At 45.9% G+C, this 26,140-nt stretch overlaps 2 protein-coding genes and 4 non-coding genes across 7 annotated transcripts; 3 read left to right on the top strand and 3 right to left on the bottom strand.

The window, feature by feature from the left end:
- Positions 1–1,537: 1,537 nt before the first annotated feature.
- LOC117042684 (zinc finger and SCAN domain-containing protein 31-like) lies at positions 1,538–9,136 on the top strand. Of its 2 annotated transcripts, none has more exons than XM_033142285.1 (4): positions 1,538–1,680; positions 4,236–4,975; positions 5,434–5,560; positions 8,125–9,136. In XM_033142285.1, exons 2-4 carry the CDS (start codon positions 4,262–4,264, stop codon positions 9,051–9,053), a joined length of 1,770 nt encoding a protein of 589 aa, XP_032998176.1. In that variant the 5' UTR covers positions 1,538–1,680; positions 4,236–4,261; the 3' UTR covers positions 9,054–9,136. The 2 variants fall into 2 exon arrangements, with proteins under 2 accessions (XP_032998176.1, XP_032998175.1); XM_033142284.1 differs by having other exon boundaries at positions 1,539–1,693.
- Positions 9,137–11,199: 2,063 nt separating this feature from the next.
- On the bottom strand, positions 11,200–11,271 carry TRNAE-UUC. The gene has a single exon. It is a non-coding gene; the product is annotated as a tRNA-Glu (tRNA).
- A 243-nt stretch (positions 11,272–11,514) lies between these two features.
- TRNAM-CAU lies at positions 11,515–11,587 on the bottom strand. Its single transcript has one exon. It is a non-coding gene; the product is annotated as a tRNA-Met (tRNA).
- Positions 11,588–12,912: 1,325 nt separating this feature from the next.
- TRNAG-CCC lies at positions 12,913–12,983 on the top strand. Its single transcript has one exon. It is a non-coding gene; the product is annotated as a tRNA-Gly (tRNA).
- Positions 12,984–13,723: 740 nt separating this feature from the next.
- TRNAV-CAC lies at positions 13,724–13,796 on the top strand. Its single transcript has one exon. It is a non-coding gene; the product is annotated as a tRNA-Val (tRNA).
- Positions 13,797–19,017: 5,221 nt separating this feature from the next.
- Positions 19,018–25,527, bottom strand: LOC117042666 (zinc finger protein 2 homolog). Its single transcript, XM_033142255.1, has 5 exons — positions 25,354–25,527; positions 23,101–23,618; positions 22,138–22,264; positions 19,587–21,114; positions 19,018–19,114 (listed from the first exon to the last, which is right to left on the bottom strand). Exons 2-4 carry the CDS (start codon positions 23,590–23,592, stop codon positions 19,604–19,606), a joined length of 2,130 nt encoding a protein of 709 aa, XP_032998146.1. The 5' UTR covers positions 23,593–23,618; positions 25,354–25,527; the 3' UTR covers positions 19,018–19,114; positions 19,587–19,603.
- Between the last annotated feature and the right edge of the window lie 613 nt (positions 25,528–26,140).

Below are 26,140 nucleotides of genomic sequence, written 5' to 3'. Positions count from 1 at the left end.
TGCGTGGCCCAGCGAAGATCAGCTAACAAGCTCTCCCTTTGATCCGGCAGTCGTGGGAAAGGAAGGCGGGGAGAGACGTGTGTATCTTGTTTACTCCTTGCTTCGGATTCCCCTTCCAAAGCATCCACCCGCCGCTTCGCCTCCGATCGCCCCCTTCTCCCAAATCCCCGACTTAACTTACCGCTCCCAAAAGGCGCTGACTCCTTTGCAGCCGCTGCAAAATTGCAAAAAATAAAATAAAATCCAAACTTCGGAACGACCCAAAATGATACTCAGCCAAGGGGGCGGGACAGGAAGAGGTATTCTATGGAACTTTTTAAAAAACAATAATAACAACAATAATATATTAATAATGTCTCCGCTTTGGCTGCGCCTTCTCTAGGCGGGAGAGCTCGGTGCTTTTAACCCATTAAGCCTGATGTAGGTAGGGAAAGTAACCGGCATAGCTTCCGGGTGTCCTTTTTATTGTGCGTTTATTTTTACGCTGTGAGAGCACACCAAACATTTCAAGCACGTTCCACGTCCCCTCCCCCGCCTCCGGAATCCTGGGAGCTGTAGTTTGTTAAGGATACTGGGAGTTGTAGTTCTGTGAGGTTCGAACTGCAGTTCCCAAGATTCTTGGGGGGGGGAGGTGCTTTAAATCTATGGATTATCAGTGCATGTGTGCTTTACTGTGCTACTTTCATGTTTGCTTTTGCTTTTCAATGAAGTGATAAATAAATTTTATCAGAAATAAAATAACAAAATAAATGCACGGCATATACGCAGCCTTGGGCTCATGGTGGTATCAGAGTGGGTATGCATCATCCTGCCTTCAATACTGTTTGCACCTGCAAATAATAGAATTGTAGAGTTGGAAGGGACAACAAAGGGTCATCTAGTCCAACCCTCTGCAACGCAGGAATTCTTTTGCCTAATGTGGGACTCGAACACACAACCCTGAGATTAAGAGTCTCATGCTCTACCAACTGAGCCATCCCAGTCATGTTAATAAAACATTGTTCACCTGTTCTGCCAGGTCCCAATGATCACATTAAGCAAATTATAAAGAATGTCTTGTGAACCGTGGTTTTGTATTACATATGAATCGGGCCACCTCCACAGATTTAAAAGTCCAGTGGTTTTTCGTCCCCCGCTTTTAGGTTACAGAACTGCTGGGAAATGTCCATTTCCCTGCCACTGTGAGGTCAATAGTTCCAAATCTGTCTCAGCAGCTGCAGCCCGTGGAAAAGCAGCCTGTGCCTTATTGTGCATGCACATGCATGAGCATGAATGTGCTGTCAGAGAGGCAAGAACGAACCATTCCCCTTCTCCCTGAGATTTAACTATTAAAGTCCCAGAGAAAGGACTAAACCTGGCAATTCTAGCAATCCACATTGACATTTTAAGTAGGACGAAACGCAGGGCATCAAATTGCCAGAGCGGGGAGAGGTCACCCAGGGACTCATGTGCAACTTCTGCTTGCTTCCATTTATGTTTTAGGATGCCTGACTGTGCCTTTGCCCTGAAGGAGTTAAACACAGAGAGCTGTGACGGCTAGAGGAGCATGCTAATTTGTGACCTAAGCTGAGGCACCTTCCTGATCCACCACCTTCCTTCTTCCCTCCAGGGGTTTTTGCCTCTTGGATGGAGCCATTGGGGGCTGCAGATCTCTTCCCAGAGGTTGCAACAATGCCAAAGGTGCAAGGAGCGGGTGAGTTAAACAATTAAGAGGGAGATGCCAGAGAAATCAAGAGCCGTGGGGAAAGCTGCAGAGGGCGGTGTTCCCAGATTTCCCTTTTACCGTTGCCAGCAGCATGCCTTCTGCCTTCCGCCCGGGGGCTCGATGTGCAGAAACCAGCTTGCAACTGCATTTATCTCCCTTGCCTTGGAAAGCTGATTCTTGAATGGCAGGCTGCTGTTAAAGGCACAGGAGCAGGCCACGCTGGTTTCCCACAGGTCAGTTGGCAGTCAGGGTTGCCAACTTATCCATAGGGGAACCAAGTCAGGCCTGCTCCTCTGCTTTCAACAGCAACTTAACGTGGCAGAAATCAAAACAGCGAAGCATTTTGTGGCATGGAGGTGCAGGTGGAGCGCCATTGCCTGCCATTTAAAAGCACAGGAGCGGAGGTGCCTGGAAAGTTGGCAACCTTAAGCATAGCAGTAACTCCACATTATAATATCAGGTTTTGAGTGCATAAAGTGCTTCACGCTCACGTTACCTCAACCATCCTTGCAGCTTGGAAGATGGCTGTTTCACACACACCCATTTTGGGTGTTAAAATAAGGTTCTCCACTGCATTCCCACTTCACACATGAATGGGACTGGAATCAGTGTCAGTTTTGGGGGTCGCTGACTGTCTTGCATTGGCAACTCTGCTGTGGTTATTGCACGGTATTAAAAATAATCATAGAATCATAGAGTTGGAAGGGACCTTGAGGATCATTTAGTCCAGGGGTCCCCAAACTAAGGCCCGGGGCCGGATGCAGCCCAATCGCCTTCTAAATCCGGCCCATGGATGGTCCGGGAATCAGCGTGTTTTTACATGAGTAGAATGTGTCCTTTTATTTAAAATGCATCTCTGGGTTATTTGTGGGGCCTGCCTGGTGTTTTTACATGAGTAGAATATGTGCTTTTATTTAAAATGCATATCTGGGCTATTTGTGGGGCATAGGAACTCGTTCATTTATTTATTTTTTCAAAATATAGTCCGGCCCCCCACAAGGTCTGAGGGACAGTGGACCGGCCCCCTGCTGAAAAAGTTTGCTGACCCCTGATCTAGTCCAACCGCCTGCAATGTAGGAATGAAGAATCTTTGCCACTGAGCTACAACCTTGGTAGAGCATGAGACTCTCAGAGTCGTGGGTTTGAGCCCCATGTTGGGTGAAAGATTGCATGACCATGCACATGACCCTTGTGGTCCCTTCCAACTCTACTTGTGATTCCATGACCTTTTCCACTACTAGACTGTCAGAGTAAAGAAGTGCATTTTTACAAGCTATACAGCCTTACAGATATCAGGAGCCTAAATGAGGCTTACTTCTGAATACAACTTTCTCTATTTATTAGTTATATATCACAGCTTCCTCCTAAGTGCCCAGGTTGGAAAACACATCAGTACCAAAACAATACAATCAAAACTTCTAGAAACGGTTAAAAGCAGCCTTTAAAGAAAGTTAAGAACTAAAAGCAATCGCCAACTCTCAAAACTAATATTTTCAGCCATCAAATGACTGGGTAAAGAGGAACGCTTTCCACCTAAAAGTTAATAATTAAGGAGAATGGTGCACCTCACTAGGGAGGACATTCCACAAACTGGAAGCCACCGCCAAGAAGGCCTTGTCACCTGAGTCACCGCCAACCAGGCAGTCTACCAAGGTCTCCCCTGCAGATCGTAGGGGGATGTGAAGGATTGTGTTGCGGTGGTTGCAACCTTCCTCCCTGGAAGATTTAGGCTGAAGGAAAGTACTTTTTCCTGCAGTGCTTAATTAAACTATGGGACTTGCTCCCACAGGAGGCAGTGATGGGCACCCACCTAGATGGCATTAAAAGAGGATTAGAAAATAATCTTGAATATCTTGAATTAGCTAAATTAACTGAAATAATTAGGCGAGAGCCAACCCAAAGGTATAAAAATGAATGGGGCATTTGTAAAGAATATTTAATTAACATTGTCCACAAGTGAAAACCTGGACATGTTTTGACTAGACTCTGCAAGCTGCAAGTTAGATTAAGAAAACATGAGACAAAACAAAAGAAAGAAATTGAGATAAGGAATACTGAAGCAGTGATAATAACAAGAAGAAAAGGATGGATCCTCAATGAGGAGGTTGGAAGTCATATGGAGAAATTAAGAATTTGTGAATTAAGAAAAAAAACTTAAACAATGTAAGTCTCTTTTAGGAATTTAAGGATTTGTATATTGTTGGTTTATTTGGAAATTTGTTGTTTCTTTTGTGTTTTATTTGGAATGTATAATTTTTGCCATGTGGGGAAAACAATAAAAAGCATAAAAAAGAAGATTAGGCAAATTCCCAGAGAAGAGGGCTCTCAATGGCTACTGAATCCCATTTGCTCGAAACCGCAGGAGGGCAGGAGGCCCTTGGGCTCGAATCCTGCTTGCAGGTTTCCCACAGGCATCTGGTTGGCCAGTGTGGGAACAGGATGCTGGACTAGATGGGCCACTGGCCGGATCCAGCAGACTCTTATGTTTTTAATGCTTTGCCCTTGATCAAGAACTTAATTTCCTTTTCAGCCCAGGAACTCCAGCCAGAAATAAAAATGGAGGAGCAGGACCCAACAGAACCAGGATCCCGGGAGAAGCTGGAGGCAAGCGAAAGGGAGCCTCAGGTTGTCCAAGTCAGGACCATCAAGGAGTTCCTGACCTGCGAAGGCCCAGCACAAGTGAAGCAGGAGCCAGAGGAAGGTTTGCAGCAGAGTTGGGAAAACCAGCGGCAGGAGTTCCTGAAGACGGTGGAATCCCCTTGCTCAGGATGGAGGCACCTCAGGCTACCTGAGCCCATCTCTGAGGTGGACACGAAGGAGTTCCAGGCCTCCTTCAGGGAAATAGCTGGGGCCAGCCAGTGGCCGAAAGCAGACTGGGCAACTGCAACCGTGCTGGGCCTCCGGGGAGCTCAGAAACCCAGCAGAGGGCTGGATTCTTCAGGGAAAGGGAAGGACGAGACATCGAGCGAAGACGCCGCCGACTCAGAGACACAACGCCAGTGCTTCCGGCGCTTCTGCTATGAGGAGGCTGAGGGGCCCCGGGACGTTTGCAAGCAGCTGTGGAAGCTTTGCCACCAATGGCTGAAGCCAGAGAAACGCTCCAAGGACCAGATCCTGGAAGTGCTGATTCTGGAGCAGTTCCTGAGCATCTTGCCTCCGGAAATGCAGAGCTGGGTCGGCGAACGGGGCCCGGAGACCTGCAGCGAGGCAGTCGTCCTGGCAGAAGATTTCCTCCTGAAGCTGCAAGAGTCGGAAGGGTGGGAAGGAAAGGTGAGTGTCTTAGCCTGTGGGAAACCCTGAGAGAACCCAGAAAAAAATGGCAGAGATTCCATCTATTGGCGTGAGGGGCAGAGAAATGGATGCGGCAATTCCTTAAGCTCTGTTTTTTAAAAATAAAATAGATCTAGTTTGGCCCCAACCCAAGATAGATGGGATGGCCACATGTGTTTGCTTACGCCCAGTGTGGGGAACCTTTGACCCTCCAGATGTGGCTGAACTACATCTGCCATTGCCCCTGCACATGTGAGAGAGAATATACGTAGAGGCCTGAAATAACCTTAATAACATTGCAAAATAAATTCCAAATCTGTCACTGTAAATTCTCATTCTTGGGGTTTTACTTTTCTGCACCACAATGTCCTATCAACATCTTTGTCATTAAGCCATCTGCACTGATACTTTTAACCTCCTTGTTATCATTTATTATCGTCCACTTTTTTTTTTTTCAGGAGTCAGGGTTGTCAATAAGCTCATTTGTCAGCAGCCCTAATTCAGAACAGGACTCCTGGGCCCCTGGGAAGATGCAGCTCTCCATAGAAGCCAAGCAGGAGAGTGATGGAGAATCCCATTTCTTCGGTAAGAATTCACAAGTTTTGCTAGTTGCTAGTTGTTAAAACACAAATAAAAATGCTGTGTCCGACAATGGGGTTAGAACAAAACCATCACAGAATCATAGAATTGTAGGGTTGGAAGGGGCTCAAAGGGTCATCATTGAGGGGCACTTTTTTACAGTCAATAATAGTAAATAATAATAATAATAATAATAATAATAATAATAATAATAATACACTTATACCCCACCCATCTGGCTGGGTTGCCCAAGCCACTCTGGGCAGCTTCCAAGACAAAAAAAAACACGAAATAAAACATCAAACATTAATAGCAAAAATCTGATCCAATAAAAAAGTCACAATAACTTTAAAATAAACTTAGAGACCAACTGAGTTTGTTCCTGGTATGAGCTTTCGTGTGCATGCACACTTCTTCAGATACACTGAAACAGAAGTCACCAGATCCTTAAATATAGTGGGGGAGTGGGGAGGGGTATTACTCAGAAGGGTGGTGGGAATGGGTGATAGGCTGATAAGTGTGGAAAACCTGTTGACGACTCTAAACGGCTGCAATTAGTCTTGCAGGGAAAGGCAAGGGGTGAGATGGCTAAAGGTGGCTTTGTTATGTATAATGAGATAAGAATCCAATGTCTTTGTTCAAACCAGGTTTCTCCATGGTTTTAAGTTTGGTGATTAGTTGCAATTCAGCCACTTCTCTTTCCAGTCTATTTCTGAAATTTCTTTGTATTAAGACAGCTACTTTGAGATCTTTTATAGAATGTCCTGGGAGATTGAAGTGTTCTCCTACTGGTTTCTCTGTCTTGTGATTCCTGATATCAGATTTATGTCCATTTACCAAGACTAATTGCAGCCGTTTAGAGTCGTCAACAGGTTTTCCACACTTATCAGCCTATCACCCATTCCCACCACCCTTCTGAGTAATACCCCTCCCCACTCCCCCACTATATTTAAGGATCTGGTGACTTCTGTTTCAGTGTATCTGAAGAAGTGTGCATGCACACGAAAGCTCATACCAGGAACAAACTCAGTTGGTCTCTAAGGTGCTACTAGAAAGAATTTTCGATTTTGTTTTGACTATGGCAGACCAACACGGCTACCCACCTGTAACTTTAAAATAAACAACTTTTATCAAACAAAGCAACATTCAACAATCCATCAGAATCTAATACAGTGGTACCTCTGGTTAGGAACACTTCTGGTTACACACGTGTTGGGTTATGAGCTCCGCTAACCTGGAAGTAGTTGCTCCTGGTTGCGACCTTTGCCCCAGGATTTGAGCAGAAATCCCGTGCCAGAGGCGTGCGCACAGCAGGAGGCGCCATTAGCGAAAGCGTGCCTCAGGTTAAGAACGGGTTCGGGTTACGAACAGACCTCCTGAACGGATTAAGTTCGTAACCAGAGGTACCACTGTAGTAAACAGTAAAATTAAGCTTCAGCAAATAATAATTAAACAGTTCGACCACAGGTCAAGCGGTGTATAAATTTTATGAAATAAATATGAAATGAATAAATAAATCTGGTTGAACCCGCTGCAATGCAGGAATCATTTTAAACCTCTGTTTAAAAACCTCAAACAAAGGTGAGTCCACCCTCTTCCATTGTTGAACAGCACTTACTCTCAGAAAGTTCTTCCTGATGTTTAGTCAGAATCTCCTTTCCTGTGATTTGAAGCCATTGGTTTTGGTCCTTCCCTCCAGAGCAGAAGGAAACAAACCTCTGCCCTCTTCCATATGACAACCCTTGAGATATTTAAAGATGACTATCTTATCTCCTCTCAGCCTCCTCTTCTCCAGTCTAAAAATACCCAGCTCCCTTAACTGTACCGTTTAATTACAGGTGGGTAGCCGTGTTGGTCTGCCATTGTTGTTGTTCAGTCGTTCAGTCGTGGCCGACTCTTCGTGACCCCATGGACCAGAGCACGCCAGGCACCCCTATCCTCCACTGCCTCCCGCAGTTTGGCCAAACTCATGCCAGTCGTTTCGGGAACTCCTTCATGGATCACTGCCTTGTTGTGGCGTAGGGGCTTGAATAACTCAGGGAAGCTATGAGCTATGCCATGCAGGGCCACCCAAGATGGACAGGTCATACCAGAGAGTTTAGATTAAATGTGATCCACCTGCAGAAGGAAGTGGCAAGCCACTCCAGTATCCCTGCCAAGAAAACTCCATGGTCTGCCATAGTCAAAACAAAATAAAAAATAAAAATTCTTTCCAGTAGCACCTTAGAGACCAACTAAGTTTGTTCTTGGTATGAGCTTTCGTGTGCATGCACACGAAAGCTCATACCAAGAACAAACTTAGTTGGTCTCTTCTAAGGTGCTACTGGAAAGCATTTTTTATTTTGTTTTGTTTTGTACCGTTTAATGTTTGTTTCCAGACTCTTGATCATCTTGGTTGCACAAAAGAGACTACAGTTCTGAGCACCCAACTATGGCCCCCAGGATTCTTGGGGGTGGGTTGCCTCTAAAAACTAAGGGACAGAAAGTAATGGAACAGGGATGGGGAATTTCTACAAGCCTCTACTTATTGTGCCATGATTTTCCTCTCTCTCTCCCTCCCCCCTTTGAAGGTGATGGGCAAGAACAGGAGAATGAAGAGGAGACATTCCAGCTGGAAAGACCTGAGCAGACAGACCTCTGTGGAATATCCCTGGAAAGAGCCAAAGGGGATTTCTTCCAGGGGCTTGACATGGGGCTGATGCCAGGAAGTCCCCCGGCACCAGGGGGTCCTTGGGAAAACCATCCTGGGAAGGCAGCCAAACAAGCTTTTCATTACGATGAAGTGGGCGCCGGGTTAGATGAAAGTCCCTTCCAGGAGGAGATCATCAAGTTGAAGATAAAGAAAGAGCAGCCAGAAGACAGGAGCTTCAGCCAGGCTGGGCAAATGGCCGAGAAGCCATACAAATGCTTGTATTGCGGGAAGACTTCTAACTGCAAGGCCAACCTGGTTGTGCACGAGAGGACCCACACGGGAGAAAAGCCGTACACGTGCCTGGACTGCGGCAAGAGCTTCAACCGGAAGTCCACGCTGGTGAGGCACAAGAGAATGCACACGGGAGAGAAACCCTACGAGTGCGCGCAGTGCGGGAGGCGCTTCAGCATCCGGTGCAACCTCATCAATCACGAGAGAATCCACACGGGCGAAAAGCCATACGGCTGCTCCGACTGTGGGCAGAGCTTCAGCCGGAGACTGCAGCTTGTCATCCACCGGAGGACCCACACGGGCGAGACCCCCTATAGGTGCGCCCAGTGTGGGAAGTGCTTCACTCGGCGCTCGTCCCTCCTGACACACGAGAGGATCCACACGGGGGAGAAGCCAAACACGTGCACGGATTGCGGGAAAAGCTTCATTCAGAAAGGGTACCTTCTGATACACAGGAGAATCCACACAGGAGAGAGACCCTATAAATGTTCATCGTGCGAGCAGAGGTTTCTTAATCGAAGTGATCTGCGTAGACATGAGAAAATCCACGTGGGAGCCAATCCCCCTGGGTGTTAAGAGTTGTCAGAGAGGATGAGGCATTGGCGCTGGCCACACTTCAGCTGCCGAAAGGCAGTGTGGTTTCCTCAAAGTACAAATGCAGAATTTAATTTTTTTTAAAAGATTATTTCCCTTAAAAATAAATAAAACCGTAGAAATGTAACATAAACATTAGCAACGAAGGTGTCATCTTTAACGGGATATTGGAAATGGTTGGTTGATGTGCCAAACCTGAAACTTCACATTATAAAAGTTTCCTTGCAAGGGCAGGGAAGCTTCTTCATCCTAAGGGCCGCATTCCATTGTGCACAACCTTCCAAGGGCCGCATGCCTATGGTGGGCAGGGTCAGAAGCAATGGATGTAATTCTTACCTTCGTGCTGTAGGCCAGTGGTTTTCAACCAGGGTGCTGTGGCACCTGGGGTGCCTTGAATGATGGTCAGGGGTGCCACGGGCAACACTGGCCTCTGTTCCCTCTCTCCTTTCCCTCCCTCCCTCTGATACCCCCTCTTGTCTCTGCTTCCCAAAGGCTAGCACAGCTGTTTATTGCAACAGCCCTGGCTATAAGTTCCACAAGGGAATGGTGCCTCTGAGAGGACCTCTCTTTGGGGCAGGGGGGAAGCTCAGCGACTAGGGACAGCAGCAGCAGCAGCTTCCCAGAAGACTCCCAAGGAGAAGAGAGGAGGCTGAGGGAACACTCCACAAGGGAGGATGCTCAAAAAAAGGGTGAGAGGCTGCCAGCTCTGCAGACAAGGGTGACATAACTGGGCTCCTGAGCCCCACATATGTTGTTGGGACCCTCCCAAATCTCATTTGGCTCAGCCAGTATGGCCATTGGCCAGGGATGATGTCAGTTGTAGTCCAGCAACACCTGAAGAGCTACAGGCTCCCCATCCTTGTCACAGAATCAGAGGTTACAAACATACCATACAGTAAAAGTACTATGATACCACGTGAAACAATCATCTCTTCCCTCAAATAATTCTGGGACCTGTAGTTTGTTTGCTGAAAGCTACGCAGAGTGGTTTAACAATCGAGCCAAAATTCCTCAGATACCAGGAACCCGTGGCCCCCTATATATTTTTTGTTTTATTTCACTGCTAGTCCCATCATCCCTGACCATTGGTCATACTGGCTTCGGCTGAGGGGAGTTGGAGTCCAACAACACCGGACCACAGGTTCCTCCACTCCTGGAATTATGCAAATTATGCAAAAATACCCACCCCAAAAAATGTCTATAGCATTAAAATCTGCATTACTCCTAAGGGGTCTAATTGTAGTGGAGATTTTAATGAGCGTTCCACTAATGGAATTAATCCAAGATGGAACCCAGCGCTTACTGGTTTTAAGTTTTTGAGACGAGTCAGAAAGGTAAAGGACAATATTTACTCTGTGCCCCTAATTTACTTTTTCTTTAGCTTCTATACCAGGGGAAGGAGGCTTGTGGCCCTCCAGATGTTTTTGGGCTCAAATTACCATCGTTTCTGACTCATTGGCCATGCTCTCTGAGGCTGATCATGGACATCTATTCTCATTTATTTTTTAACCTCCTGCCCTCTTTTATTATTGTTCCTGTGTATTTTGTTGAAACATGACGGAGACCATTGTAAGAAGTTTCAATAAAAATAAAAATAAAAATTTTATTTAAAAAACAACAACCAGCCCCACACTTTTTTGGGGGGAAATATCTATCCCAGAATGTCCCGTATTTCCTTTTAATCAGAGAAATGTTGCAGTCAGTGATAATTAGAGCCTCAATATATACTAAATAGACACACCTTTAACCTTTTACAGTAGAAAATTGGTGAGAATTGCTGAGATGGTTGTATTAATTCTTGTGATGGAACAGGGGTCCATTTGCAGCCGATAATTGATTGTGGAAGGTATGTGAGGGAGGTAATGGAGGGGGGGGATGTTGATTGGCGTTATTTCTCTGTATAAAACAACTAATGAAAAAGCCTCAAAATAGAGAAAATAAAGGATCCTCTGATTGAGAATCAAGCCCTGGCCTTGGCAGTGAGGGCACCAAATCCTAACCACTAGACCATCAGGAAGAATGGCAAGATAGAGGCCTCCTTTAACCAAATTTCTTTCTGAATCCCTCAATGTGTGCTATAGAACACGAACCACAGCAAAGCCATTGCTCCTTCTCCCTGGCAAAAAGATTCCCTGACCGGGAATCAAACCCGGGCCATGGCGGTGAAAGCGCCAAATCCTGACCACTAGACCATCAGGGATACACAATGAGGGTCTTTCCCATCCCTCCCTTCCTTCACCTGAAGGGCCTTATTCTTTTTTTTCAAAGTGTGATTTGCTTTGCTCAAGCACAGGGACTTACCTAGGCCTTCACTCACACACTTTCACACCTGAAGCAACAATCCTGTCCCTACATTCACAAGCCTGACACCCAGAGCCTCTTGCTCAGAGAGCAGAGGAGTGAACACCCTTTGCAAAAAACAACAACAAAGAGAACTGCAAGCTGCCTTCTCTGAGGCTCGAACTCAGGACCTTCAGATTATGAGACTGATGCGCTGCCTACTGCGCTAAGAAGGCTACATAGAAATATGCCTGAGCACATTTTCTGTAGAAACCCAGCCCAAGCGTGGCTGCAAGGCAGTGCTGCTGCAAGAGCTTCACTTCCAGGAGAGAGCAAGCCCTTTTCCTTGGCCAGAAATCAACCCTGTTAGAGCACCAAGTCCTGAACACTAGACCACCAGGGTCCTCTTCATGCCATCACGTGAGATTCCAAATTTCATTACTCCGTTTCAGCTTCTCAGAAATGAAAGTATTTGTAAAGGGGAGGTCAAGAGGGACACATGGCTCCAAAATCCTTGGGGGCTATTCAAAATTGCAATAATAAAAAAAACTCTGATGGAATGTGTACCCCAGATTGGGAAAGGTACTGCCGAGTCCTAGAGAATGCCAGTGTGGTTGATGAGCAGAGTCAAGGAAGCTATTAGGATCAAGGAGAGAAAGAAAATGGAAGCCTGGACCAACTGAAGGGGTGTAGCAAGGGGGGGCCGGGGGGCGGGCTGCCCCAGTTCCATAATGGAGGGGGTGACAAATTATCAAGGAACAATTTTTTATTTAAAAAAAAATTGTGTAAAATTTTGAATTATTATTTTTTTGAAAATGCCTGCTCCGAAGGTCTTACCTTACTATACTAGGGATTATATAGCTATATATGAAATTTCATGCATATCGGTTAATATCTTGACCCTCCTCCACCAAAATAGCTGTTCACTTGGCTGTTTTCCTATGTCATGAAGGCTGAAATTTCAGTTCAGAGAACACTTACTGTTCCCAACCCTAACCCTGTGGAAAGCCATCTAATTAGACTTTAATTTGATTTTGAGATGTTTTTAGGAGGTAATTTAATTATTGTTTGATTTTATACCAATGTTATGTATCTGATGTTAGCCACCCTGAGCCCGACTTTGGCCGGGGAGGGTGGGATATAAATAAAAGTTTTTTATTATTATTACTTGTTATTATTCCTTTGTAAGAAAATATGAAATAACGTAAAACCATTTTTTTTGGGGGGGGGAATCAATGGGGGGGTCGACAAGAAATTTTCCGCACCGGGTACCACTTGACCTTCCCATGCCTCGGGGGGGGGGGGGTTTGACAAAAAAAAAAATTGCCCCCGGGTACCAATTTACCTTGCTACGCCCCTGAAGGGAACAAAAAGAGAAACAAACTTTGGCAAAAGAAATGCAAGCAGGCAAGAAGAGATGCACAGCAAGAATCTGAGGGCAAAAATTACATGTTTATATTGCGGTGCCTATGTTTATATTGCGTGTGAGAAGATCTGGGGAGCTGCCTGACACGTTCCTGCAGGCTTCCTTCTCTGGGTAGAAAGCAAATCTTTGCTAACTGCATCAGTGGTGTAGAGGCATCATACAAGGTTCCCAACCTTGTGACCTGGGTTCGAGTCCCAGCTGGTGCAATCCTTCCCCTGCTTTTTATTTAAGTGTTTATTCCATTTCAATCCATATTTCTTCCCAAAAGAGACATTCACCTCACATGTGAAAGGTCCGCAGTCAGAAACTAGGAGGAATATGTCCCTTTCTTCCTATGACCCGATTTTCCACCATATTACCACAGCAATACAATAAAAACAAAACATAAGGGCTTCAGTCAAGAACCTCAACATTTTCAACTGAGGGATTATCCACACTTCCTCTTGTGCCTCAGCTCCCCGCCCCCCGGAAAACCCACTCTTTAGCACTCAGTGGGGACGGCAATTCCAGTTTTCCTCGGATTGACATTTGTTCCAAGCTATTGTCCTTGGAATGGAGTGGGGCAAAGGGAAAACTACTCAGACCTGTGCTTTCTAGCCACAGCACAAGCAGAAGTGTGGGCAAGCCCTCAGACTAGGAAAGATATTTAATCAAATGGCTTTTTAAATAGCCAAGTTTTCCCTTAGTCCCTTTAATCAATTTTCTGTAAGGAAATCCGTTTGCCATACGGGAGTTGTTGTTTATGTTGAAAAGGCATTTGCAGAGGGACTGGGCCTCCACAGAGTTTTCTGCCTGGCCTAGCAAGTGAAGCTTTTTTGCTCCCTATCCATCTCCAGGGAGGTGAAGATTTTACTGAGGTGGGATCTTATGCTCAAGCTTGGGGAAATTGCACAATAAAGGCATGTTTTCAGCTGGGGGAGGAAGCTAAGACAGAGAGCAGGACACAGTTTCTGTAGTGTAGTGGTTATCATGTTCGCCTCACACGCAAAAGGTCCCCAGTTTGAAACTGGGCAGAAACATACCTGTTATTTTTGTAGAATCTTTCCCCCCCAGAATCGTGCTCATGGCAGCAAATAGCACTAATGCAAGGGGGGGGGGATTAAAATACTGCAAAACAGCAATAAAATATTGCTGAAGCGGGGAGGAGAACTGTTGCTCCCCTGGATGAACTATAATCCCCAGATTCTCACTTTCATTTTTTAAAAAAAAAAGTCAGTTGCATTTGTACAAGCTGAGACATGAAGTCAAAGCAATGGGCTCAATTTTTCTCAATTCTGGTGTAAGAGAAAGAAGAAGCGGGTAACATTCTCCTTTCCATTCCTCCCCCACAACAAACACTCTGGGAGGTGAGTGGGGCTGAGAGACTTCAGAGAAGTGTGACTAGCCCAAGGTCACCCAGCAGCTGCATGTGGAAGAGTGGAGACACGAACATGGTTCCCCAGATTACGAGTCTACCTCTCTTAACCACTACACCACACTGGCTCTCTAAGATAAACTTGCTTGCTCCTTCCTTTCAAACTTGTAACTTTACACCCCATTGGAAAACCCATGGGTGCCCCTACTGAAACATGATGTTACACATGTATAACGCAGAAGGGGATCGTGACAGGGATGTCAAAGTCCCTTGTTTTACTGTCCGGAACAGCATGACCTTGAGATACTCGAAACAGTATTTGCATAAGAAATGAACCTTCTAGAATCTTGCAGAATCTTCCAGCACTTTCCAGTTTCTGCCCTTAGACTTTAGTCATGACAGAGGGAGCCAGGGTGGTGGGGTGTCAGGTGAGAGGACCTGTCAGAGGCCAGGCAGGGTCCTCACCCCCACTCAGTCAAGAAGCTTACAGCTTGACTTGGGCCACTCATACTCCCTCTCAGCTAACCCAACTCACACGAGTTGTTGTTGTGAGGATAAAACGATGAAGTGCAGGGGAAAGAGGCAAACTAAAATATATACAGTGGGCTGAATTCAATGACCCCATTCTGCTAGTGCAGAGCTTTTCAAACTGTGTTGGCTGGAAAGGGGTTACTTTAACCGGTTTGCTAGTAAAACTAAATTGCCATGTTGCGAAATGATGCGTGTCTGAAAAGTGTGTAGCCAACATGAAAAGTTTGGAAAGTTTTTTTGTGATTGTGTTTGTATTGTATGATTTGCATTTTCTTTGTTGTATATTTGTGTGTGAATGTATTCTTTTAAAATATTTTGAAATAAAGATTATTTATTAAAAGAAAAAAAGGGGGGGGGAATAAAAGTTTGGAAAGCTCTGTGCTAGTGGAAACCCGCCATATCCCATCTCCCCCAAATACACCCTGGAGTGTTAAGAGAACCCACAGATCAGCGTTTGGGGGGGGGGGGGAGGGAAGGGATACTGTTCCGCAGGGGAAGCCGAAATTCTTACACTGACAGAACAATCTCTTTAGCTGTTCACTGAATTGCACCCACCGCCTCAAGTTCTTTGGAGTGGAGTCGAGGAGGGTTATCCATTTGTTTAGTTCTTCTTTTTATTTTGTGTTCTTATCTTGTATATTTATGCTGTGAACCACCCTGAGATAAGGGACGGCATACCAATTTAATGCATAAATAAAATTTGAAGGGAAGGTGGAACAGAAATGAAACCTTAGATCAAACCACCATGATCTTTCATAATTATTCGTTTATTTACATATTTTTATCCCACCTTCTCAGTGGAAGAAAGGTTCTGTAGAAAGGCAGAAGCCCCATCATGAATACATATTAAAACAACACAATATAAAACAATATGTAATATAATCAGCAGATCCCGATTTCGATCTTTCCCCCCCCCCACACACACACCTATGTCCTTGATGTCGATCTTCACTTTAAAGCCCTAAACGGCCTCGGTCCTGTATACCTGAAGGAGCGTCTCCACCCCCATCGTTCAGCCCGGACGCTGAGATCCAGCACCGAGAGCCTTCTGTCGGTTCCCTCACTGCGAGAAGCAAAGCTACAGGGAACCAGGCAGAGGGCCTTCTCGGTAGTGGCGCCCGCCCTGTGGAACGCCCTCCCATCACAGGTCAAGGAGATAAACCACTACCTGACATTCAGAAAATACCTGAAGGCAGCCCTGTTTAGGGAAGTTTTTAAACTGTGATATTTTAAATGTATTTTAATATTTGATGGAAGCCGCCCAGAGTGGCTGGGGAGACCCAGCCAGATGGGTGGGGTACAAATAACAGATTTTAAAAGGTGCTTTTGAGTTTCATTTTTTGAAAAAAGGAACATATTATTATTATTATTATTATTATTATTATTATTATTATTATTATTATTATTATTATTATCACCCACCCTGGTGGGGAAGGGGGGGTGCCCCAATTTGGGGTTCGACTCAAGTGCCAAAATGTCTTAGGCCAGCCCTGATGCTTATTGAGATGTTTTCCTTCACTTATGACTACATAAAAGTTTATTATGTTTTTGCATTTATGTAAATCCTTTGGTGATGCAAGCCACCTTGAGCATGGCTTAAAAATGGAAAGGCGGCATACAAATAAATGAAGATAATGATGATCTCCAGGTAAGGCTAGGAGCCTGGAACCCTGGAGAACTGCTGCCAGTTAAGAGCAGACAACATTGACCTCTAATAATAATAATAATAATAATAATAATAATAATAATTTGTTCCTTTTTTCAAAAAATGAAACTCAAAAGCACCTTTTAAAATCTGAACACTAAAAACAAGGATAAAAGCAGTCTAAAATACACAAATAGTATAGAATTTGTTTAGACTATGGGTGAGGACCTAGAGGCTGAGAAGCAGGGTGTGTCAGAAGGAAAATGAATTTATATATATATATACACACACACACACACACACACACACACACACACACACACACACACATATATATATATATATATATATATATATATATATATATATATATATATATATATATATATGTACCATTTTTATATGTTGCCTAAGATGGTTGAGAGTAGAGCAATGACACTTGCAATAAGTTATCTGAACCATTGAGGTGGTAGAGAGGCAGCCTGTTCTTCCCTCACTGATTCTTCCTTAGGTCACTCCCTGTAGAGTTCCACGTAGGTAGCCGTGTTGGTCTGCCATAGTCAAAACAAAATGAAATAAAAAATTCCTTCCAGTAGCACCTTAGAGACCAACTAAGTTTGTTCTTGGTATGAGCTTTCGTATCTGAAGAAGTGTGCATGCACACGAAAGCTCATACCAAGAACAAACTTAGTTGCTCTCTAAGGTGCTACTGGAAGGAATTTTTTATTTCATTTTGTTTTCCCTGTAGAGTGTTCTTTTTCCAGGCTTTCCTTCATTCAATCAGTTAGTGCTTGATCTTCCTTTCGTTAACCATAATGGACACATTCTTGTACTCAGAATGGCTTTGTTTTCAAGGAGTATTAAATCTTATGTTTCTTTGTTCTTTCAACCAACGGCATTACCCTGGTATTTATTTATGCGTTCTGTGGCAATATACATCCCAAACTCTAACAAAAATACCTTATTTCCCTCTGCATAGGGAACAGAATTATTCCAGTGACTATATATGCTCACAGACAGGATTGAAAAATGTTTTTAAGATGACTGGTGCTCATTTTGAAGCCAGTTCCAAAGCTTTGGTCAACAGTCCTGCAGAAGAGGTAGATTTATGTATATGAAGACCAACACAGTGTCATGGGAGATCCCTTAAAGACAAAAGCCATCTTTGTGAGGATGCAGGAACTGTATACTTAAAGACTGCATACGCAACCATACATTTAAAGAGCATGACTCCCCCCAAATAATCCTGGGAACTATAGTTTGTCAAGAGTGCTGGGAACTGTAGCTCTATGAGCTGGAATATTTGGGGGGAATTATGTGCTTTAAATATATGTTGTGTATGGGGCTCAACTTCTCCCATCAAACAAAGACTTCTGAAGATGTTCTTTCAAAGGTCCTGTTTCTATACGTTTTCCCTAATACAGCCATACCTTGGTTGACGAACGCCTTGCGACTTTAATGTTTTGGCTCCCAAACGCCGCAAATCCAGAAGTGAGTGTTCCGGTTTGTGAACATTCTTTGGAACCCGAACGTCCGACGCAGCTTGCGCAGCTTCTGATTGGCTGCAGGAGCTTCCTGCAACCAATCGGAAGCCACACCTTGGTTTGCAAATGTTTTGGAAGTCGAACGGACTCCCGGAACTGATTCCGTTTGACTTCCGAGGTACCACTGTATCCAGAACAGCAGCCTTTTTCAACCTGGTGCCAGATGTTTTGGACTGCAACTCATCAGCCCCAGTCAGCCCAGCTGGATGGCGCCAACTTAATGAAGGCTCCAATGCAGTTGGGAGTTCCAAGGATGTTTTCTGTACTTTAATTTCCAATTCTACACCATTACCCCCAGCCAACACGAAAAACCACAACGGTTACATCTGATCAGGTAAAGGTTTAAAATAGCTGTTGACCACAGACTGGGAGGAGTGACTGGTATTATGTAGGAAGTTCAGAACGGCTGTAGGTCTTCAAGGATACCACTGCAGAATTTCTCCTCTCCCATCTAAATCACTCCACAGCTGTTAGGCTATAGACCCAGAGCCAATGAGCAGCTGCAAACACTGAGACTCTGTGTAAGGCGATGTTGGCTGTTCACATGCCATCCTCAAAACATACATTTATTCCATAACAGGGGGGAAAGAAAATGCATCATGTACCTAGGAAGCTGTATTATTGCACTTATCACTCACCATTGGCCCATCTAACTTAGTATTGTCCACCTTGACTGGCAGCAGCTTTCCAGGGATTCAGACTACCTGGAAATACCAGAGAATGAACTTTGGTTCCTCTGCATGCAAGACATACTCTACCACTGAGCTATGGCCACTGTTCCAAGACAGGCAGGTGGCTGAGACAGACAGAAACCAACAACAACAACAAACCCATGGGTGGCTATTTAGACCAGGGGTCAGCAAACTTTTTCAGCAGGGGGACGGTCCACTGTCCCTCAGACCTTGTGGGGGAGGCCGGACTATATTGGGGGGGGGGGGAATGAACGAATTCCTATGCCCCACAAATAACCCAGAGATGCGTTTTAAATAAAAGCACACATTCTACTCATGTCAAAACACCAGGCAGGCCCCACAAATAACCCAGAGATGCATTTTAAATAAAAGGACACATTCTAATCATGTAAAAACACGCTGATTCCCGGACCATCCATGGGCCGAATTTAGAAGGCGATTGGGCCAGAAAGTTTGCCTACTCATGATTTAGACAGTTCCTGAAACACGTTTCCCTTCCCATTATCACCCCATTCCAGTGACATTACATTATGCTCCCCTCAGTTCTCTGGGTTTTATGCCAAACTCTTCCCTGTTGTTGTTGTTCAGTTGTTCAGTCGTGTCCGACTCTTCGTGACCCCATGGACCAGAGCACGCCAGGCACGCCTATCCTTCACTGCCTCCCGCAGTTTGGCCAAACTCATGTTAGTAGCTTCGAGAACCCTGTCCAACCATCTCATCCTCTGTCGTCCCTGTCTCCTTGTGCCCTCCATCTTTCCCAACATCAGAGTCTTTTCCAGGGAGACTTCTCTTCTCATGAGGTGGCCAAAGTACTGGAGCCTCAACTTCAGGATCTGTCCTTCTAGTGAGCACTCAGGGCCGATTTCCTTGAGAATGGATAGGTTTGATCTTCTTGCAGTCCATGGGACTCTCAAGAGTCTCCTCCAGCACCATAATTCAAAAGCATCAATTCTTCGGCGATCGGCCTTCTTGATGGTCCAGCTCTCACTGGACCATCAAGTGCACCATAGTGCATCCTAGGGATATTCACGTCCAACTCTTCCCTAGGACGTGAATATCCCTAGGATGCCTCTCCCGGGTGGATTTTCATGTGTCTATGAAAAACAGAGGAGCTACAAAACCTTTTCTCACACACCAAGCACTCGTACGGCTTTTCTCCCGTGTGGATCCTCTCGTGCACAACAAGGTTGGATTTCTTACTGAAGCTTTTTTCACAGTATGAGCATCGGTGGGGCTTCTCTCCTGTGTGCACGATGGTGTGTTTCCGAAGGTGAGAGCTGGAGACGAAGCTCTTCCCGCACTCAGAGCAGCTGTATGGTCTCTCCCCGGTGTGGGTCCTCTCGTGTATGACAAGGCGGGATCTCTGGCTGAAGCTTTGCCCGCAGTCCAGGCAGTGATATGGCTTCTCTCCTGTGTGCGTCCTTCTATGGGTCTTCAGCTGGAAGCTGGTCCTGAAGCTCTTCCCGCACTCGGTGCACTCGTAAGGCTTCTCTCCCGTGTGCGTTCTCTTGTGTTTGATAAGGGAGGCGATCTCCCTGAAGCTGTTGCCACAGTCGGAGCACTCGTGTGGCTTCTCGCCCGTGTGAGTCCTTTTGTGAATCACGAGCTGGAAGCTGATCCGGAAGCTTTTCCCGCACTCGGAGCACTCGTACGGCTTCTCTCCCGTGTGGGTTCTCTCGTGTTTCACCAGAGAGGCTCTCTCGCTGAAGCTTTTGCCACAATCGGAGCACTTGTGTGGCTTCTCGCCGGTGTGCGTCCTCTTGTGGAGTTTAAGGTGGCAACTGATCCTGAAGGTTTTCCCGCAGTCGGGACATTCGTAGGGCTTCTCTCCCGTGTGGGTCCTCTCGTGTTTAATGAGGGCGCCCCTCTCGATAAAGCTCTTGCCGCAGTCTGAGCATTTGTGGGGCTTTTCTCCCGTGTGGATTCTCAGGTGCTTAACAAGTATCCCCTTTTCACCGAAGGCTTTTCCGCACTCTGTGCACTCATACGGTTTCTCCCCCGTGTGCGAACGCTCGTGTTTGATCAGGGTGGATTTTGCATTGAAGCTTTTGCCACAACTCGGGCATTTGTACGGCTTCTCCCCCGTGTGGATTCTCTTGTGTTTAACAAGGTTTGTTCTCCAGCCGAAGCTTTTCCCGCACTCGGAGCAGATGTATGCTTTCCCTCCTGCGGGGGTCCTCTCGTGGGGAAGCAGGGATGTTTTGCTGCTGTTAGAGATTTTTCCGCAGTGCGTATATTTATGCAGTTTATCTTTTGCTTGTATTTGCTGACCCTCCGGCAGATCAATGTCCAGGTGACATTGCTGTCCACTGTTGGAACTCGTCTTTTTCCTAAATGGGAAGGTCGTTTCATAAAAGTTTTGGTCCCCTTCCCCATACAGGAAGCCTTGCTTTACGCTCTTCCCTAAATGCCAGTCTACCCCCTGTTGACTTCCAGACTTTTCTTCCATCCCAGGCCCCCAGTAAAACATTCCTTCAGCTCTTTCCAATGGTGTGCCACAGACATCCATGTCCCCAGGTTTTTCCGACTCAAAGGTCTCTTCCTCGTTCTTCAGTACCTGACCATCATATTCTGAAACAAACAGAGATCCACTTATTTATTTAAAGTATCATATGAACTCATAAATCCTGCAACATAATGTAGCAACACAGAGTACTCCCTTTCGGGATTCTAGTCACCCTGATCCACCCCCCTCCCACCCGGCACAATCAATAAACTTTCCATGACCATGGCTCAGTCCTCATTAGGTGGTTTGGGAATTCCACCCCCCACCCCCACAAATTATCATCAAATTGTAAAGTTGGAAGGGGCCCTTAGGATCATCTAGTCCAACCCCCCTGCAATACAGGAATATGCCAAATGGGGATTGAACTTGCAACCTTGGTATTATCAGCACCATGGTTTAACCAACTGAGCTATCTTCACATTTAGACGCCCCCCCATACTTCTTCAAATCTTCAGACTCCCCCAAGTTCACAGACACTTTCCCCTTGTGTGTGGATGGTGCCATTTTGGCTACCTAAATAATCAGTACCCGAAGAACTGGGATTACCAATTATATTACGATTACTGCTGAGAAACGTGTTAAGAGGAAGGCACGTCTGGGAAACCCTCACTGTGATCAACTCCCACACAGAAAGGACGTGTGGATCCAGAATTGGCCTCCACAGTCACTTACGGACTCACTGTTAAGACCGTTTTTCATGGAAGACAATCTTACTCAGCTATGAGTGATCGCCAGAGAAGACAATTCCTATTGTTGGAGAATTGAGATCATCATCATTATTCTTTGCAAACCACTGCTGGCATATCACATCTTGCACTATCTACAGAGGCTTCAAGAAGATCCCAGGGAGGTATTTAGGCTGGTTGATAAAGGACAGCCTGGTAGATATCATTTCCCCCTTTATCTGGTGGCAGTGAGTTCCTTAAGCAGGGAAAAGAGAGGGTGCAAGACAGGGATACACTCTGTTGCAGCGAGTTCTTGTTTCCCCTAGTGGCACTGAATTGTGTCTGGCTGGGAGGTGGCCATCACAGAATTCAGCATCCCACCATGAGGACCAGAAGGGAGCCACCCCTGCTTCAAATCCTTACCTGCTGAGCTTGCCTCCCAGTCATACTCCTGCTTGACCTCCAGGGGGAGCTGCAACTTTACAATGTCCAGTGGCTCTTCCTCCGATTTTGGAGATTTTACAGTCACAACACCAAGGGCCCCTGGTGCCTGAAACAGAAAATGGAGACATGGTTAAGGCACAACAAAATGCTTGCAAGGGTTAATGCTTTGGTCTGCTTTCCGCTCCCTCTACATTTAGCTTCCCCTTGCCCAGCTAGCCAGCTCAACAGAAGAAAAGATAAAGAGGCTCAATTCCCCCCACCCCCATCTAAAGTTGCAAAGACAGGAAATGTCTCCACTTAGGTATCTCCAGATTGTTTGCAGGTCTATCTTTCTTAGGGCAACAGGATGGCCAGCGGTCAGGGATGCATCACAGCTCTCCAGATAAGACAACCTGCCTGCCTGACCCAGGTATTTGCCAGTTTGGGGCTCTGTCAAGGTTCGAAAGCCCCTGTGCCTTTAAGCAGCAGTTTATCTGCAGCAATTAGCAAAAGGTTCATTTCCATGCCATGAAACCAAGGAAGTTGCAGCTGCTGATTTCCACAGAGCAAATCACTCTTGGCTCTTGAAAGCACAGCAGGCCACACTGCTTCTTTCCACCACCCCACCAACACCCCATCTAGCTGACAGCCACCAGACCCAAGCACCTGGCTGCCCTGGCACCACCCATTGGCACCTGCTCTAGAATCGGCAGCTCTTGAGATCTTCCCCTTGGCATCTACCCTTCTCCACATCCACAGATAGCCCAGAGGAAGCTGCCATGTACTGCCATTGGTCCATCTAGCTTAGTAATGACTGGCTTTCCAGGGTTTCTTTCAGGTGGGTTTCTTTCCTAGGCCTACCTGGAGATGCCAGAGATTCAACCTGGGACCTTCTGAATGCAAGGCAGATGCTCCTCTACTGAGCTATCCCCCTTCCCAAAGTTTCTGAAGTCATCTGAATACCTCTTGCAGCCCGTCAGCATCCTGGTAACAAAACTGATGGAAGTGCTGGCGTTGGTTCTCCACATCAGCTGCTTCCTCCTCCTCCTCCTCCAGTATCTCTTCCTTCACTTTCACACAAGAGTCCAGGTTTTCATGGACCTCTCCACACACATCAAGATGGGTTCGAGCTGTACCCTCTCCTCCTGGCCCCTGCGTGACATCAGCGACTCTCTTCAAGGAGACCCGACATTCCATTGTGTCATCCTCTGGCCATGGGTCAGGCTGCAGGGAGCTGCTCCTCTCTTGTGGGGGTGACTCTACCGTCTTTAGGAAATCCTGCCATTGGCTCTCCCAGCGTTGCTGCAGCCCCTCCTCGGGCTCCTGCTTAATTCGTGGAGGGCCTTCCCCAGTCAGAAACTCACGGACAGTCCCAGCCTGGACAACATGGCCATCTCCGTCTTCTGCCACTGAGCTGTCTTCTGGTTTGGCTGCAGAAGGTTCCTCTTCCTCCATCTTTATTCCTAGCTGTGCTTCCAGGACTAAAAAATAAATTGAGGCTTTGTTTACAACAATCTGCCACAATTGGGGGGGGGGGGAATACTCTGACAGTGGGAAATGAGATAACCGAAACATGAGAAACAGCATACAGTAAAATTGACAGAGTTTGTTGGAAGGAAAACAACATTACCGGTATCTTTGTTTTATGGGGAAATGTGTATTTATAAATTACAGTATTAGGTGCAATAAAATACAGGAAAATGCAAATCTATATATTTTTGTGGGGGGGCTGTAAGACAGTAACATGAACAATTATTTTTGGAATTTGTTTGCCATTCTTACAGTGTGTTTTTTATTGTGTATGCTAATAATAATAATAATAATAATAATAATAATAATAATAATAAATTTTATTTAAACCTTCCCTCCCCGGCCAGAACATATATATATCTTCTCTTATTGATATTGTGCTTTGATACTGCTTCTTCAGTGATAACGAAGATGCAAAATGAAAAAAGAAGCTTTAATGAGTGCACAGTGCAATTTTTGAATTATTGCTTCATTCTCTACAAACACTTGATATTTATATGCAATGCAATAGTGATCTGAATCTATCATAAAGTTATGAAAGTTGCATGGAAAATGTAGTATTAGGACAGGTTCTTACAGTCAACAAATATTTGCACTGTGCAGCAATAAATAATGAGTGTATAATTAAAAGAACAATATAACAATTAGAGCTTTTGTGAAATGCTGAGAGTGGAATTCAATAGCACTAAGCGGGGTTTGCCTGTCCTGAATATTCCAACACTCAGCTACATTGGAAGGCCCCAAACTCTACTATGATGTGAGAGGGAGAAAAACATATGCCTGTTTGCTTTCTCTACACCATTAATAGTCTTATAAACCTCTATCATCCCTCACGCCCATTACTTGCCTTTTTTCTAAACTAAACAGCCCCAAATACTGTAAGCGTTACTCAGTATCGGAGGCAGGGAGGAGGCAAACCCTAGCAAGCTTCCCAGTTGACCACATGAAGAACAGGATACAGGAGTAGATGGGCTTTTTATGTTTGATTAGATCCAGCAGGGCAACTCTCACACTGTCAAGCACAGCAAAGCAGCTCACTGCGCCTTAAACAGATCAACAAATGCCTGCAGTCAATTTGGCCACCTTTTAAGCTGCCACAAGACGTCCTGCTGTTCTTGCTCCAACAGACTGTCATGTGGCAATGAATCCCACAGGTTCTGGGCAGCTCCACAGTGTGTTCTGTGCCTGATTTCACCAAGGGCAATCCATTTGCTTAGAAGCGGAGGCAGCTTCCCTCGGAAGAAATCTGCTATGGGGTCTCGGTAGGGGGTTGGATCGGATGACCTTTGAGGGTCCCTTCCAACTCTACAATTATTCTACGGTGACACCAGCCTTGGTGGACCTGGCGCATACTCCAGATGTGGGTGGGCTCCAGCTCCTTTGGGCACCAGCCAATGGAACATCTGGAGGGGACCGGGTTCCCCTCCAGAGATCTAGGGCATGTGGGGCTTTGAAGGAAAGAACCAGCACCTTGACATGCCCTTGATTTGGCTGTTTAGGGAGGGGCCAGGCTGCATTTATATGAACAGCAACATCTGCACCCTTTTGATCTGGAAGGTGCCCCTCTCTCTCTCTCTCTCTCTCTCTCCAGCCATGGGTTTTGGGCTCCCCCCTCCCTCGTAGCTGTGCTCTATCCCCTCCCTCCTGCTGTTCCTGCACCCAGGCATCCATTCGGCTTCGACTCACCTGCTCCCAGCAGCCCTTGCAAGGCACCCTAAGCCTCTCTGCTGCAGCCTCCCAAATTCCTCCACGTTTCTCAGAGAAAGGGGAGGGGGCAGGAAGGTGGCTTCTCTTGCCACACCTCCCCCCTTCCTCAGCTTCTGTGGACGCTCTAAGCGCCGGAGCTCTGTGCGTTTAACCCCATGAGTCCCTCTTAGAGAGAGGGAGGGAGGGAGGGAGGGTGAGAGGAGCCAACTCCTAGGGACCGAAGTCCCTTCACCAATAAAATATTTGAAACAAAATAGGAAATTCTTTCCAGTAGCACCTTAGAGACCAACTGAGTTTGTTCTTGGTATGAGCTTTCGTGTGCATGCACACTTCTTCAGATACCCACACGAAAGCTCATACCAAGAACAAACTCAGTTGGTCTCTAAGGTGCTACTGGAAAGAATTTCCTATTTTGTTTCGACTATGGCAGACCAACACGGCTACCCACCTGTAACTGGATCAATAAAATATTTGACAGGGCTGCCCCCCCTTAGTTGACAGGCATTGCCATTCAAACGTTTTGTTGTGTTGCATCATGTGATTATGTGGGTTTAGGCTTACCTCCCCCCCCCTCCCGCCAATATTTTATTTAAGTTGGAGAGAGATGGCTAACCTGCATGGGAAATATGCAAAAACATAAAAGAAGAGCCGTGTAGAATCAGCACAAGGTCCCAGCTAGTTCAGCCACCCATGGTTCCTTCCCAGGATGGCAGTAAGAGGTGTTTACAGCGGAATGGTCTCCCTCTGGAGGTTGTGGGCTCCTCCT

The sequence above is a fragment of the Lacerta agilis genome, chromosome 2 (genome assembly GCF_009819535.1).
Source record: "Lacerta agilis isolate rLacAgi1 chromosome 2, rLacAgi1.pri, whole genome shotgun sequence".
NCBI lineage: Eukaryota > Metazoa > Chordata > Lepidosauria > Squamata > Lacertidae > Lacerta > Lacerta agilis.
This window is presented reverse-complemented; position numbering and strand designations above follow the sequence as displayed.